This window comes from Narcine bancroftii, chromosome 1, assembly GCF_036971445.1.
Source record: "Narcine bancroftii isolate sNarBan1 chromosome 1, sNarBan1.hap1, whole genome shotgun sequence".
NCBI lineage: Eukaryota > Metazoa > Chordata > Chondrichthyes > Torpediniformes > Narcinidae > Narcine > Narcine bancroftii.
Window position 1 is genome coordinate 467,591,904 of NC_091469.1, and position 15,636 is coordinate 467,607,539.

Consider the following 15,636-nt stretch of genomic DNA (forward strand, 5'->3'; position numbering starts at 1 on the left):
CTATGTCATAGACTGTTCAAATAATAGCTTGAAACAGACTAGATGGTCCGGAGGTTCTATTTCAGTGTTCTGATATTCTTTTTCATTTTCCATTGAGATGAATGAAGCCAGTATATTTTCTTCTGGTTGGCTCTTTTAAACCTGTGTCCAATTATTTAAAATTAGGTTAGTCACAGGTTGTGGACTATATGTTTTCATTAAAATGCTGTCTTTGTGGTGTAACTTACAAAACTGTGTTGGGTTACTCTCTTCAATATGTTAAGGAGTGACCTACTGGTTCACAGATGTTTTTACACTTCATTGTAGAATTTGAGTAATAATTTGAACCATAAACTCACAAATCAGTAAAGTAGTCCAGTGTTTTGGCAGAATTGACAACTCTGTTTTTAAAGGGTTACTTTAAGAAGCTGTTGATACAAACTAACAACACTTCTAATTATTTTTGGGACTAAAGGGACTTTGTTAGCACTAACACAGGAACAGCAATGGAAAATTCACCAGACCATGGTAAATTTGAAATAATGTTTTTTTTAAATAAACTATTAACAACATAACATTTCTTACTTACTTACTACACGTACTTACTCTAAATTTAACCCCACTGTGCAAGTGTGTGTGTGTGTGTGTGTGTGTGTGTGTGTGTGTGTGTGTGTGTGTGTGTGTGTGTGTGTGTGTGTGTGTATACGCGCGTGCACTAATAATTAAAGTCCCATTCTGAAAAGTCAATCTTGAAAAGTTCAGTATCATTTTAGTCTTGCTTGAAGGTCTTAAATGCTCAGTAAAATAATTATAAAGTGCTTTTAAACATCATATTTCAAGCCTCTTTACTCACAATGTGGCTATTTTCTTCCATGATTAAGTCACAAACCAAGCAAGGGTTAAACAAAGTGACCAAACAAAAATGGACCCTGCAGAAATCTGTCTTTTGTTCCAAAGAGACAGTGAAGTGGTCTTCCTTATTTCAAAAGCCACTGTTTCTATGTTCCCCTTTTCCCAGGAGTAACACACAATAAATAGCACCAATTCTGGTTACTATAACTCAACCCTGTCTTTCACAAGGTTTCAACCCCTGTGTGTCACATGGTTTTGACTTTTGTCAACTCCAAACTGAACTCTTTGTCTCTCATTTTGATATTATGTTTCTTCCATTTCTCATGGTACATGACATAATTTCTGTCTTCGAAGCTCATAAGGTGTTTTGACACAATGTGCCAAAAGGATTTAAATTCACCTACGTCTCCGAGAAGTCTGCTTTCCTCAGAACTAAAATGGCCGTGCTTCTGAAATAAGACCCCTTGTTTTCAATATCTCAAGAATCACCATAAATCCTTTTCATCTTCTTGACTTTGAGATAGAAGGCAGAAGCCAGTTTCAGATGAAAATGGATGCTGATTGAACCTTGTGTGCTAAAATGCTAATCTTTGTGCCCCTGTAACCACCCACAACTAATTTACTAAGAATACATCTACTTAGACATTTATATATATGAGAAATATAGTTTAACATTAAACTAAAGATTAACACAAATCCATTACACTGTCATTTGTGTTGACTATTTTCAACAAATATTTTTGACAGGAAAGGACTACCAAAAGCATAACCTTCGATGGATGCTTCTGTGATTATAAACCACAGCTGATATGTTCAGATTGAATTTAACTTGTTTGTTCTTGTGTTTAATTATTGATTGGAAAAAGTGATTAATGAAATCAGTACTGTTTTGAAGAAATAGCTTTCTGTACAGAATAAGGTCTCCTGATTGGAGTGAAATTGATATTGTCATTTGTTGTATTGACTCAGTGACAAGTAAACACTTAGGAATGGATGGATTAAATGAGTTAAAGTACTTAGTTGAAATTTAGTTAAAATTGAGGAGTTCAATGTGTACCACAGGGGAACCAGTAGAGAATTCAATAATGCAATAACTTTAATAACAATTTATTTATTTCCTGAGTCTGAATCAAAAGAGAAATTCTGGTCAGACTGCATCTCAAGAATCAAGATTCTTTTATTATCATATAATACAAACAGTGCAATATTACACAGAATTTGCTTTTGCCAGCTATAAGGCAGACAGATTCACCATCAGCAGAAATTGCCCGAGGTGCCTCTCTCAGTCAGAGAAAGGGAAGCAAAAGAGAGCCCCCAAGCGTCCGTGGATTCGCTTCCAATGCTTCCGCAGCCCCCACATCCACCCAGGGTCCAGTCCAAGCATCAACAGCCCGAGCACCAGATCTGAACCTCCAACACAATCAGGAAACCATCCGCACCCTCGGCACCCTCTCACATCCTGTTTCCAATACCTGGTACCCCTTCAGCCAGGCTCAAGCCAGTCTCCAGCAGTCCTCCAGCTCTAGAAAGAGAAACAATGTTCAAATTTTAATTTAATGGTCCTCCGTGAAAACCATATTTTCTATTTTATTCCAGATTTCCAGCATTTTGTCTTTATAATAAATCATTTCCTATGATCAGGAGTTTTTGTATGAGATGGTACAGCATGCATATTCATAAGTAAGGAGTAGGATTGCCATGGAACAATGTTAATCAGAAATTATTTGCAAAGCAGATATTATCCTTTTATAAATCAATATTATGATTTGAATAATTCATAGAATTTGAATAATTCATATTATTTGAATAATTTGTATTCAGATTTCAAAAGGAATTTGCACAGAGACTCATGGAGATCTTTCAAACCCAAGAGGAATAGGTATCATGGAAAATGTTTAAAGTGTAAAGAAAATTCGATACACCAATTACAAAGATGGCCACATCGTTAATAGTTTAGACAGAAATGGATGATGATTACATTTAAACAAAGGGGCCGAACTATGAAAATTACGTTTCCGATTAATCGAAAACCTATCTACCGAAATTCCGAATATAAAAGTTTTTTCAGGTGAGACATGACGTCACATTTTGAAAAAAAAGTTGAAAAAAAATTACCCACTGTCCTCACGTGGAACTTCAGGGAATCAATTTTACAAAGGAGACATTCGTCCACAGGAAAGGATATCACTGACTAGTTATTTATAAAGTGTCATTTTTTGCCATGAATTGAATATTGCGCTCTCTCCCCACTTGCCCGCCCACATTGCACTCTCTCCCTGGTCACCTGCCTGAGCTGCTCTCTCTGTCAAATACCCTTTCAGCGGCATTGCTGAAATTCTGCTGGAGGAGAATCCCTGTGCAATCTCCTACCACTTACAGGTGAGGTGAGGCCTTGGGCTCCCGGGCAAGAGCAGAGACCCTGGGCAGGATTGGCCACAGCAGTGGGGAGGTGTCAGGGATCGGCGTCAGCCGATACAAGCATGCTCCTGATGCGACTGGACTGCTTAAGAGAAAATTCCCGAATATCCAAAAAATCCACTTAACCGAGATAGGTCTGGTCCCAAGCATTTTGGATAATCGGAAACCTACTGTGATAAGCAAATATGAAATCATCCTCTCCCAATTGTGAAAAGCTAGAAACAACAAGGGTCCAAGGAAAAAATCTATATGTAAATCAATACAGTATCCGAATCAAGTGTGGAATAAGTCATAAACTGAATTAAATGTATTTTGAGTAATATCAAAGGATGGGGCTCATCAAAGCCCTAGTTAGACCCTCCCAAGAGGATTCAAATAGTTTTAGACCATAAAACAATAAGTTATAAGAGAAGACCATTCATCCCAGCAGCCCCGCTCTGCCTTTCTATCAGGTCTCTCTGCAGCCTCATGACCTGCCACTCCACCTATCTTTGTTTCATCTGCAAACTTAGTTTTGGGCTCCACATCTTGAGAAAGAGGCACTGATCTGGGAGGGCTCTCACCGTGTATTTACCAGATGCCATTTATGTAAATGCCAATGTCATTCTTGTTCTTTGCATGAATGTTTTCAATATTAGCTGGTATAATAAGATTGAAGTTTTATTTTTCATGTTCAGCACACGAAATGTGGTTGTGGCAATTGGCGGTATATCTGATATTTTGCATCACAGTCTGATGCAGAAATCTGTTTAAGTGCCAGTTCTCTGAGCAGTCATCAGCTTAGACCCATAGAAACCTAGAACAATATAGCACAGAAACAGGCCTTTCATCCCTTCTAGTTGGTGCCAAAGTAATATTCTACCTAGCCCCACCAAACTGTACCATGACCATAGCCCTACATACCCCTCCAATCATGTACCTGTTCAAATTATTTAGAAAAATTAAAATTGAGCTGACATTCACCTCTTCAGCTGGCAGCTCATTCCACACTCCCACCACTCTCTGAGAGAAGATATTCCCCCTAATGATCCTTCTGAACCTTTCCCCTTTCTCCCTTAACCTATGTCCTCTGGTTTGTATCTCACCTCTCCTCAGTGGAAAAAGCCTATCATATTTACTCTGTCTTGAGATGCTTGATAATTTTAAATACCTCTATCAAATCTCCTCTCATTCTTCCATGCTCCATGGAATAAAGTCCTAACCTGTTTAATCTCTCCCTGTAACTCAGTTCCTGAAGTCCAGGCAACATCTGAATAAATCTTCTCTGCACTCTTTCAATCTTATTGACAACCTTCCTGTAGTTAGATGACCTAAACTGCATTCAATACTCCCAAGTCTTGTAGAATTTTACCATAATATTCCAACTACAGGTACACAATCCTTTATCCGGACATCTAAACTCCGGAAAGATCCAAAAACTGGCAAGTGGGGAGAGAGACGGCAGTGCAAGTTGGGTGGGCGAGAGGGAGAAACCAGCAGCGTGAGTTGGGTGGGTGAGAGACTGACAGCACGAGTGGACGGGCGAGAGACCGACAGCACAAGTCGGTGGGGGGCGGGGGGGAGACGACAGAGCGACTGGAAGGGGGTGGATACGGCAGCACAATTCAGCTGGGCTTAAATCTGGCTTTCCGAAATCCATAAAAATCCGAAATTTGGAACACATGGTCCCCCAAGGGTTCCGGATAAAGGATTGTGTACCTGTACTCTACTCAATATTTTGATTTATGAAGGCCAGTATGCCAAAAGCTCTCTTTGCAATGCTATCTACCTGCGACTCCACTTTCAGGGAATTGTGTCTGTATTCCCAGATCCTTCCATTCTACCACACTCTTCAGTGCCCTACCATTTACCATCTATGTCCTTTCTTGGTTTGTCCTTAAATTCCATGGCTATTTTTCAGCCCATTTTTACAGCTAATACAGATCTCTCTACAAGATTTGAAAACCTTCCAACAATGCCTCCTATCTTTGTGTATTCTGTGAACTTGCTCATCCAATTTATCACATTATCATCGAGATCCTTGTCTGAGAAGCAACCATCCACTACCATTCTCAGGGTATCCTGTGTATCCAATGTTGAATTCAGTTGACTACCTCCCCATGAATACCTAGGGTCTGAACCTTTCTGACTAACCTCCCATGTGAGACCTTGTCAAAGTCCATGTTGACAACATCCACAGCCTTTTCTTTATCAATTTTCCTGGTAACCTCCTTGAAGAAAATCTATGTTTGGTTAAACATGATCAACCACGCACAAAGCCACGTTGACTCTCCCTCATCAATTCCTGGCTATCCAAATTCTTGCATACCCGATCCCAAAGACCACCTTCCAATAACTTACCTCCTACTGACTACTGCTTTTGTTGCAATATGGATTAACTTTTGCTGCGGATTCCTGGAAATGGAAAATAATTTAAATTGTTGAAGTCACAAATAAAACAAACCACTCCGTAAATAACTGTTCTTGTCAGTTTAATTTTTTTAGGCATATACCAGGCCATTATGGCCCAAGAGTCTGTGCCGCCCAATTTGCCTATGTTATGTTTTGAACAGTGGGAGGAAACTGGAGCTCCCATGCAGATAGGGGGAAGTAAGTACAAATTCTTTACAGACAGTGCAGGATTCGAACCCTGGACCCAACTGGTGGTGCTGTAAAGGCATTGCGCTAACCACTATCCTAACCATGCTGCCCATTTTTGCCAGTGGTTGTCAGAAATTATCCTTCATGTAGCTCAATTTTCAACCTTATGACTGACTGATACTTGCCAGCCTGCAGCAATCAAGCTTCTAAATGTTTTACATTACCTTTCCAAGCAAGGCCTTTTTCAAACTATATTTGGTTGCTTTGTACAGTAGCAGTATATTCCCATCAATACCCGATCCACTTAATGATCTACTTATTTATTAATTTGGTCTCAACATTGGCTACACTGTCTTACAATAAAACATGTCAGTAGAAGGAAGAAGAAACGTGTGCACTGGCGCTCAGCGTTGGTGCAGAATAACCCTGTTATTCAACATGAGTCCTACATGGAAAAGGCAGTCAACAGGGAGTGGAGTGGGGTAAAGGACAGCACGGATCACTCTTCACTCTTATGTTTTTCTTTGTATAATATCTCCTTGACCTTTCTCATTGCTGCCCATCCATTATAAATATCTTGCTTCCACATCTTTCATCAATCAGGGTTGCATAACAGTGTCCTCTGGGTTTTGTGTACTGAGCTCTTATCTGATGTTTTATTTATTTTTTTGGTTTATTTGCATATTTTACTGCTTCAGTTAAAAAAAAACTTATGTTTGCGCATAGGTTATTGATGTTGTACTCTTGCAAGGATTCTCGTGATCTCCGACCCGAGATCAGGCTTTGCACATGACCTACCCCATGTATTGTCGGTTCACGACCAAAGAAATTATATAGGTGCTCAGCAGGGCTCATAACAAAACCTGTCCCTGGGTGGGTTCCCCAGGAAGTGAATGGCCATCCATGGGATGGGTGCCGCCAGATCTCAGTGCAACTCCACAAACCTACCACTGGTAGGATGAGACCTGGGCCACGGAAGAGGACGCAGCACAGAGCAGGATGAAGGAGGTCAGGAGCAGTATCCAAGACTGGCCACGTCACAGTGGCGAAGGGAAAGACAGGACTTGAAATGAGATCACTGTTGGTTCATGATTCACCCCAAAAGAAAAACTATTATCATGACAGAAGTTTAGAAGACGTCCAGGTTACATATAATCCAGTAAAAATGATAATACTGTACATGGACTGACCTTCACAATGATCGATACCCCTGTGGAGTCAATTCTGCTGACAAAATGAGCCAGGAGGTCAACTAAATCCCGAGAGACCCAGCTAGTGGGTTCAGTCAATCATGACGGACACGGGGTTTGGTGAACGATGACAGGCAGGGATTACTTGGATCATAAGGGACACGGGCAGTTGGTCCAGGGAATCATGAGTGCTCCAGACAGTGGATCCACTGGATGACAAGAGATCAAGACAGTGTATGTAGTGGATCATGAGCATCTCAGTGAGTGTATGTAGGAGATCACGAGGGACCAAGGCAGAGGGTGAGGTGAATCATGAGGGACCGGGGCTCTGAGTTCAGTGAACCAGGAGGGACCTTGGCATTGGGTGAGGTAAATCATGAAGGACCGAGGCAGCAGTTCCAATTAATCAAGAGGGACATGGGCAATTGAAGAAGGAAGGACCTAGCAGTGCTGATGTGAAATGAGAGGCATTTGTGGAGTGACCTCCACATTCTCAGAATGTTTGGAGGCATAACACTACCAGTAGCTTTTAAGGATGTGTAATGCAGGAAAAGCAGCCACAAATCTGTGACAGCAAATTCCATAAGCAGTAGAATAATGATCTGATAATATATTTACCTGCTGAAACATGGATAGCTCCCTGCTGTTCTTCAGAATAATCCCATCAATTGGCATTACGTCCTCCCAAAAAAAACAAATTGGCTGTGCATTGAACGTGCCCATCCGATTACAGAGAGTTAACATTTCAGATTCAAGGCCCTTCGTCAAAAGTTAAGTATTTAAGCAGGTTGTATCTGGGCTATCGGAAAATGTTCAAGCCGGTGCCACTCGAGTTGATTGGACAATTTCAAACCAATGATATCGGCAAGGGGTAACAAAAAATATTTTTCTCTTCAATATTTTTTTATTAGTTTCGCCAAGCCAAAGAAAGATTAAATAATCACATCTAATAATAAAAATAGTGCTCAGACCCACGTTACATTGAAAAGAAGTTAAATCAAAACCTAAAAAACACGACTAATTGTCAACCCCCTCCTTTCAGAGGGTACTGGCTAAACATAAACCGTCCTCTTCCTGATAAAGAAAAGGAAGGTCATCAGTGGGGTCAAACACCAAAGGTTAATGAATCTTACAAATTTTGGAAATAATTAAGAAAAGAACCCCATAAAGAAACAAAGTTAAGATTCAGCGAAAAAATATTTTTTATCTGTTCTTTGTTCTTTTCTGATTCAGCAGTGAGAGGTTTTTGCACACAAGAGACACTGCACATAAATGCAGGTGGAAAGCAAAACTACCTTATTGCGATTAAATAGAGGTGTAAGGAAAACTACTCAGTAAGTGCTTCAATAAAACACTGAAAGAAAACGCTTAATCTACTTATCAATAATGGGAATCCCAAGAAAGGCATGTTTTTCCCTCTCTTTTTCTTTCTTTCTCTCTTCTCTCTCTTTTCACCTCTCCCTCTTTCCCCTCTCTTACCTTCACCCCCTCTCCCTCTCAAGTCCAGGCTTGTTTAAAGATTTAAAATTAATTCCGCGATTATGGAATGGCATGGTGGACTCAATGGGCTGAATGGCCTAATCCCTCCCCACCACCTATGACTTCTGATCTTATGGGTGCCTGGGTGATTAGGAAGGCAAGTGGTGATGGAGCCTTTCCTTTCCCACAGTTGCATGGGGAAGTACCATGAGAAGGCATGTGGTGGGTGAAGGCAGGGTGCAAAAATAACAGACCTGAAACGTTAGTGTCTTTTAGTCAGCAATGTTGGAAAAATCTGTGGAAAAATTTAACATAAATTAACATAATTACTCACCTGTGGTCGTTTACACTGCACCCCTTAAATTCATGTGCACATTACATGGAGCAAAGTGGCCTGAGTCATCAGCTGGACGTCAAATTCATGTGGTGAGTTTTGCAGTGCGATTTAGACTGCAGGCTTCCCCCAAAAATTAGTAGGGGTCCTGCAGGATAAATCGCGGCGCAGGAATTAACTAAAAAAAATTCCTGCACTTTCCTTTTTAGACTGCCTATGTAACGGCAAATTGCGTTGATTGTGCCGCTACGTGCCAGCAGTCTAAAAAATCCTATTGATGTTGACTGAAATTTTGGAAATGATCCACAGGTTCAGTTATCTACAAGGATCCCACCTCTTAACAAGCAGAGTAGGTTCCAGGGAAACATGAATGTCACCGGTGAACAGAATGATTGAACGGTTTGGAAAGAAGCAACCAATTTCCAAAGGTGGAAGGAAATTAACTGATCATCTTTTCATAAACCTTATCTAAACTGCAGTTTGCACTTTAAAGATCAATATCAACAAAAAAAACCTAGACAGACAAGCTGTTCTAAAAAGTCTGTCCTACTGGAACAAATCATTTATATAAAATTTGGGAGTCAAGGTTTTAAATGATTGCTACTGTTTAAATTGCATGGATCACTGGAAGACAAAGTACTGTTATTGATGCATGCAACTGCACAGAGTCTAATTGAAATGTATTTATGGAATTGGTATGTCAATTGATTAGTTTAATGCCTATTGAGGGCCTACAATTGTCTGGTACATTTAACAATTAACAGAACCATTTCAAAAATTATTGCAGTTGATCCAAATGGATTTAAATTTTCGGCATGCATAGCACAAATCTGAATTGTAATTGAATGCATGTCTGCAGTGGTGAAATGGCAGTAAAAATAATGGGCAATCAAATAGTAATCGACGAGGATATAAATTATACCTAATAGTTAGCAAATGAAGTTTCTTTTAAATTCTTGTTTCCATTATTCATGGAGTGCGGAGTGGGAAATTGTCAGCCAAGGATGATTGTTGCAGATTGTAGAGTTATTATTTCTAAAACAATTTAACAAGAATGCAACTTACTGCAACTGTGGTCAAAAATAGTACGAGGATAAACCTAACATAATAAAGGGAGACCTAGGGGTTGATAATTAACAGCACAGCAGCAGTTGCTGCCATTTCCTTTCTTTGGTTCCTTCTGTCGACTTCGAAGTAACAACAGATCATATAAACATACTTCGGGAGAAACCGGTTAAGATAGTCTTAAATATTTGTGAGAATATAGTCTCTTGTACAACATGGTCTTGGCTATTATACAAGTCAACAAGTTATACCCTCTGTTGGTTACAGGGTCCGATTAGTGGAAAGAGGATCACCTCACAGTCTACCGCTCATGGAGTCCGGAAAAGTAAGTACCATATTCTTCTTTGCAAAGATAGATTTAAGAATAAGAAATAAATATTCAAGTGGTGGCAGTGAAATGTGTGTGTTGAAATTTCCAGGAAAGCATTCTGAAATGTATGCTCAGCAGGGTGAAGGCTCAGTGTGCTAAAAAGGTCAAATTTGGTAGAAAGAAACCTTAAAATGAAGGGAAATACTTCTGCCTCAACTTCAAAGAAATATGCAGTACTGCATTACGATATCATTTTGAATGCCAGCCAATTTTGTGCTCGAGATTACCAGCTGAGTTTATTTTATGAAGTTTGATCATGTCGGCAAGGAACTAAAATGAAACTAGTTAAAATGAACATCTTGTGAGAGTTGTGCTGTTGGCGATGCTCAGTCGGGTTCAGCCAGAGGGGAGAGATATGTGAATTGGCCGTTTCTTCCCTCAATGTTCAATGAGAACATCCTTGTTGTTTAGTTGTCTCAAAGATGAGCTTCTTCCATTGGAATTTCTCCCCTGAGGGGGGGTGTTGTCCTCTGATGGAGTGCATGCCTGTCATAATTCAACAGTGGGGGCAGAATGTGAACCATAGCACATAGCGATTAGCATAAGGTTATTACAGCACAGTGACCCGGGTTCAAATCCAGCGTTGTCTGTAAGGAGTTTGTATGTTCTCCCCATGTCTGCATAGGTTTCCTTCCACATTCCAAACATGCGCAGGGATAGTAGAATAATTAGTCACATAGGTGTATTTGGCCGGCATGAGCTTGTGGGCCAGAAGGGCCCGTTAGCCTTGGTTTGTCATGTTGGTGTGGGAATAAAAATGGTGAGCCATCTTATTGCAATGAACAGATCAAAGATGCTCAAAGAAACAGTCTCCCAGTCTGCATTCAGTCTCTTGGATGTAGAGAAGGCCACAACAGGAGCCCCAGATACAAAAGGCGACCCCTGCAGATTCACAAGTGGTGCTGCTTCACTTGGAAGGACTGTTTGAGGCCCCAAATTTTGGTGAGGGAGGAGGTGTGAGTGCATGTAGCATTTCAGAAGGTCAGAATGAGATGTCAAAAAGGAGGAAGAAGGTTTAAGGTGGGAGAAGGAGTCTTCAGTTGGGAGGTGGAGAATCCTGGTTGAAGAAGTAGGTGTGGTGATGGAGACAACAGAAGAAGAGTTTGGTATCGTGGTGTGGGTGAGAGGGATGAAGGTGAAGCCTCGACTGAGGACAGACGATTCCGTATCAGAGAGGGGGAGGTCAGAGGAGATAGTAAAGACCCAGCAAGGTTTCGAATGGGGGTCAGTGGTGTGGAGGTGGAGAAGATCAGAGCAGGAAGGTGGGAGGGGATAATAAAGACCCGGTCTATTCTTTTCTCACAATTCTTCCACCTCCATCACATCTGTTCCCAGGATGAGGTCTTCCATTCCTGAACATCCAAAATATCCTTCTTCTAAAAAAATATGTGATTTTCCCTCTACTGCCATCAGCTCAGCCCTTCCTCACATCGATATTTCCTGCACATCTGCCCAAGCCTCCTCTACCCCTAAATGCAACAAGCACAGGATTTCCTTTGTCCTCACCTACCACCCACCCGCCTCCTAATCCAACATTTCATCCTCCACAATTCCTACCACTTACAATATAACCCCACCACCAGACACATCTTCCCCCTCCTCTCTCCACTTTCCACAGGGACCACTCCCTCCATGACCCCCTCATCCATTCACCCCCTTCCCACTAATTGTCCCCTCGCTACCTACCCCTGTGACCGCAAGAAATGTTACACCTCCTCCCTAACCACCATTCGGGGCCCTAAACAGTCCCTTCCCTGTGTAGCAACATTTTGAATGTGAATCTGCTCATCTACCATATCCAGTGCTCCCGTTGTGGTCTCCTCTACATCAGAGATTCTGGATGCAAACTGAGAGATTATTTCATTGAGAACCTTCACTCTGTCCACTACAATAACAGGCCACACCATTTAAATTCCACACACCATTCTCACACCAACATGTCTATTCATGACCTCATACAGTGCCAAACCTACAAAATGGAGGAACAACACCTCCTATTCCATCTGTGCACTCTCCAACCAGATGGCATTAACATGAAGTAAATCAGTAATAAATCACGGAATGTAGGCACCATGATTGAAGTAAAAACTCAAAATGCTGGAGAACATTAACTTTTCCAGTTTCCAATAAACATGTCTCCAGAGTGTTTCTCTTTTCCGATCTCTCGCTCTCTCGCTCTCTCCCTCCCTCTCTCTCTCTCCCTCCCTCCCTCTCTCTCTCTCTCTCTCTCTTCTTTCTCCACCCCTTCCTTCCCTCTCCATTCAGGAAGCTACCCACCCCCCATCACCTCCTTTTTTTTTCTTATCTACCCTCCTACCCATATCCACCTATGACCTCTTACCTGCTGGCCTCCCCCTCTTCCTGCCCCTTCCTCCTTCCCTCTTCTTTCCCCTGATCTTTTTATTCAGCACTTGCGGGTTGGTGGAGCAGTTCCACTGACACTTAAAAGCAGCCCTGATGGCCCAGCTCAAGGAGTCCAACTGAACTGCCTTGGGTCCTTCTGAGGATACACACCGCACTGAAAGAGGACTTTAATGTCTCCCCAGCAGAAATGGTCTATGGTGCACCCCTGGCAATCCCGGGGGAGTTCATGGCCACCACCAAGAATCCGGAAACCCCCCACGGTTGCACTGAAACAGCTGAGGGAAAGACTGGGTACCCTAGCTCCTCCACTGACCCCGCCACATGGCCAGCTCAAATCTTTCGTCCCCAAGGAGTTGCACACCTGTGAATATGTCTTTGTGCACCCTTCCAATGGCTATAAGAGGGGCTGTACGGAGTCATCAGGCACAATGTGCCAGCGTGTGTATTGGACATTGCCGGCAAAGAGGAAACCTTCACCCTCGACCGCCTGAAACCAACCCATGTAGACATTAGCCAGCCAATCGAGACTTAGACCCTGTGATGCAGAGGTCGGCCGCCCAAAGTGGCAACGCACACTCCGATCACCGATTCTGGGGGAGGGGGCCGTGTAGCGACCCATGAACGGAGTCACGACCGGGCTCACAAAATGGCTGGCGAATGCGGCAGTCGCAAGGGCACGGCAGGAAAAAGCGGGTAACGGCAGGAATGCCAGCCATTCGGAGGCCGGCACTGCAATTCTGTCACTCCTGTCGACAGCGGCAGGGAGTGAATATAAACAGAGTAATAAATTAGTCTTCGACCTCGACTCTGTGTGTGTGTGTGTGTGTGTGTGTGTGTGTGTGTGTGTGTGTGTGTGTGTGTGTGTGTGTGTGATTCTTACTCCACGCTTTGTGTAGCTCACAGGCTACAACCCTTTACTTTCCGTAGATGCTGAGCGACCTGCTGAGTTTCTCCAGCGCTTTCGTGTATTGTGCCCCAACCGTTGTGTTCAATGCCCCAATTGATAAAGGCAAGCATCCAAACTGCTCTCTTCACTCTTCTGTCTACCTTTGCTGTCACCTTTAAAGAGCTATGTACCTGCACCTCTCAGTCTCTCTCCTTCCTCCCGCTCTTTAGGGCAGCCATTCTCAGCGGGGGGCACTCAGTGGTGTAGCTAGTGGGGGGGAGCGGGGAGCAAAAGAGTGGTGTCCTGGATACAGAGGCTGGTGGGGTGGACGGTAAGGTCCAAGGGAAAGGTATCTCTGTCTGTGTGGTGGGGGGGGGGGGGGGGGGGTGGGAAGCAGGGTGAGAGCATACTCTGGGAGGCAGTGAGATCATTGGTAGATAGTTTGTTTCCTGAGATGGAGACAAAGATCCAGAAAAAGGGAGAGAAGCGTCAGAAATAGTCCGGGTGAATTTGAGGGCATGGGTGAAGTTAGTCATGAAGTTGATAAAATGGATGGGTTCCAGGAGGAAGGAAGGGTGGGGAGGAAGTCCAGACAAGGGAATCTTGGAGAGATTTGCATTTCACAGGAATCCGCTCCATCCTTATCTACTTTTTGCAAGGAGACTCCCTAATCCACTCTTCCCTCCCCACCCAACTTTCCACATCTCCCCTTAGGGACTTAATTCTGTAACTACAAGAGTTGTCCCTACATCTCCTCCTTCAACTCTAGTCAAAGCCACAAACCGACCTCCTAGGTGAAGCAGAGCAACACATGCACATGTCCAACCCAATCTGCACATTGCTGAGACCAAACTGAGCTGGGCAGCTACTTTGCCGAATGCTCATGTACTGTTTGTGAGTCTATACTCGAGCCTCCTACGGGCAACCATTTTAACTCCCCCAACCATTCCTACACAGATATATCTGTCCTCAGCCTCATGCCTTTTCAGAGTGAGGCCAAACGTAAACTTGAGGAACAGTGCATCATATTCCTTCTGGTCAACCTTAAACCTAATGAAATGAACATTGATTTTTCCAATTTTATGCAACCCCTCCCCTTCTGTCTTTTTTTTAACCTACTTCTGTATTTACTTTATTCCTCTTTCTAACTCCCATCCTCTACAATCTCTCTCAATAGCTCAAGCCCTTCAGTCCCAGTGACATTCTGGAGAATATTTGGGACACTTACTAAACAAGTGTCATTTTGGCAAATACCAAGGAGACAAGAATGTCTCTCACTTACCTTGGATTTATGCCTCATCCGGACCCCCTTGGGAACTATACAATGTGTCACCAATTGGCCTCGATTGTTCCAATGAGAGTGTTGAACAGGCTTAAAGTCATTGCCCTGTTGATGTTACTATGAGTTCTTTTGTTCAATAAAGCAATGGTCATTTAATTTAAAAGACAATATTCGAGAAACACTCAGGCAGCATCTGTGGAAAGAGAAACATTCCAGTTTACAGAACTGGGGGGGAAAAAATAAGTAAAATCTCTGCTATCCAGCACCTATGGGAATTGGTAGATGCCGAATGTTTATTTTCCGGTTGCTTGAGCCTTATTCTTGCAATGCCTAATGAATACACCTGTATTAAGAATAAACAGTTTAAAAGACAAAAATAAGACTTCACTTGCATGAATATATAAACATTTAACTATCACTGTATCTAGAGGTTCTTCCCTCTCCATGATGCTGCCCAAAAGATGAACAATAACATTATAGATAATTATCCCCCACCCCACCCTGCAAGTTTACAGATAAAGCCAAAGCCAAAACTAAAGAGCTGATTGTTGAGCAGGAAGGGAAAGCCACAGGTATACAATCCAGTGATCATTGGGAGATCAGAGGTGGAGCAAATTTAATTCTTGAGAATCACTATCTCGGAGGATCTTTTATGGACCCAACACACCAATGGCATAGAGAAGAAAGCACGTCAGCCTCTACTTCCTCAGGAGTTTGCGGAGGTTTGGTATGACATCAGAAACTCTTGCAAATTTCTAGAGAGGTGTGGTGGAAAGTGTGCTGACCAGCTGCATCACAGTCTGGTACGGAAACACCAATACCCCTGAGAAGAAAACC

General features: G+C 42.4%; 1 protein-coding gene across 7 annotated transcripts in view; it reads left to right on the forward strand.

The window, feature by feature from the left end:
* The window catches only part of LOC138751857 (disco-interacting protein 2 homolog C), a 661,234-nt gene that overhangs the window by 622,380 nt on the left and 23,218 nt on the right, over positions 1-15,636 (forward strand). For all 7 annotated transcript variants that reach the window (XM_069914709.1, XM_069914705.1, XM_069914708.1 and 4 more), the window contains one exon: positions 10,165-10,222. In XM_069914709.1, coding sequence (XP_069770810.1) covers positions 10,165-10,222 — 58 coding nt within the window. The remainder of the gene's footprint in view (positions 1-10,164; positions 10,223-15,636) is intronic.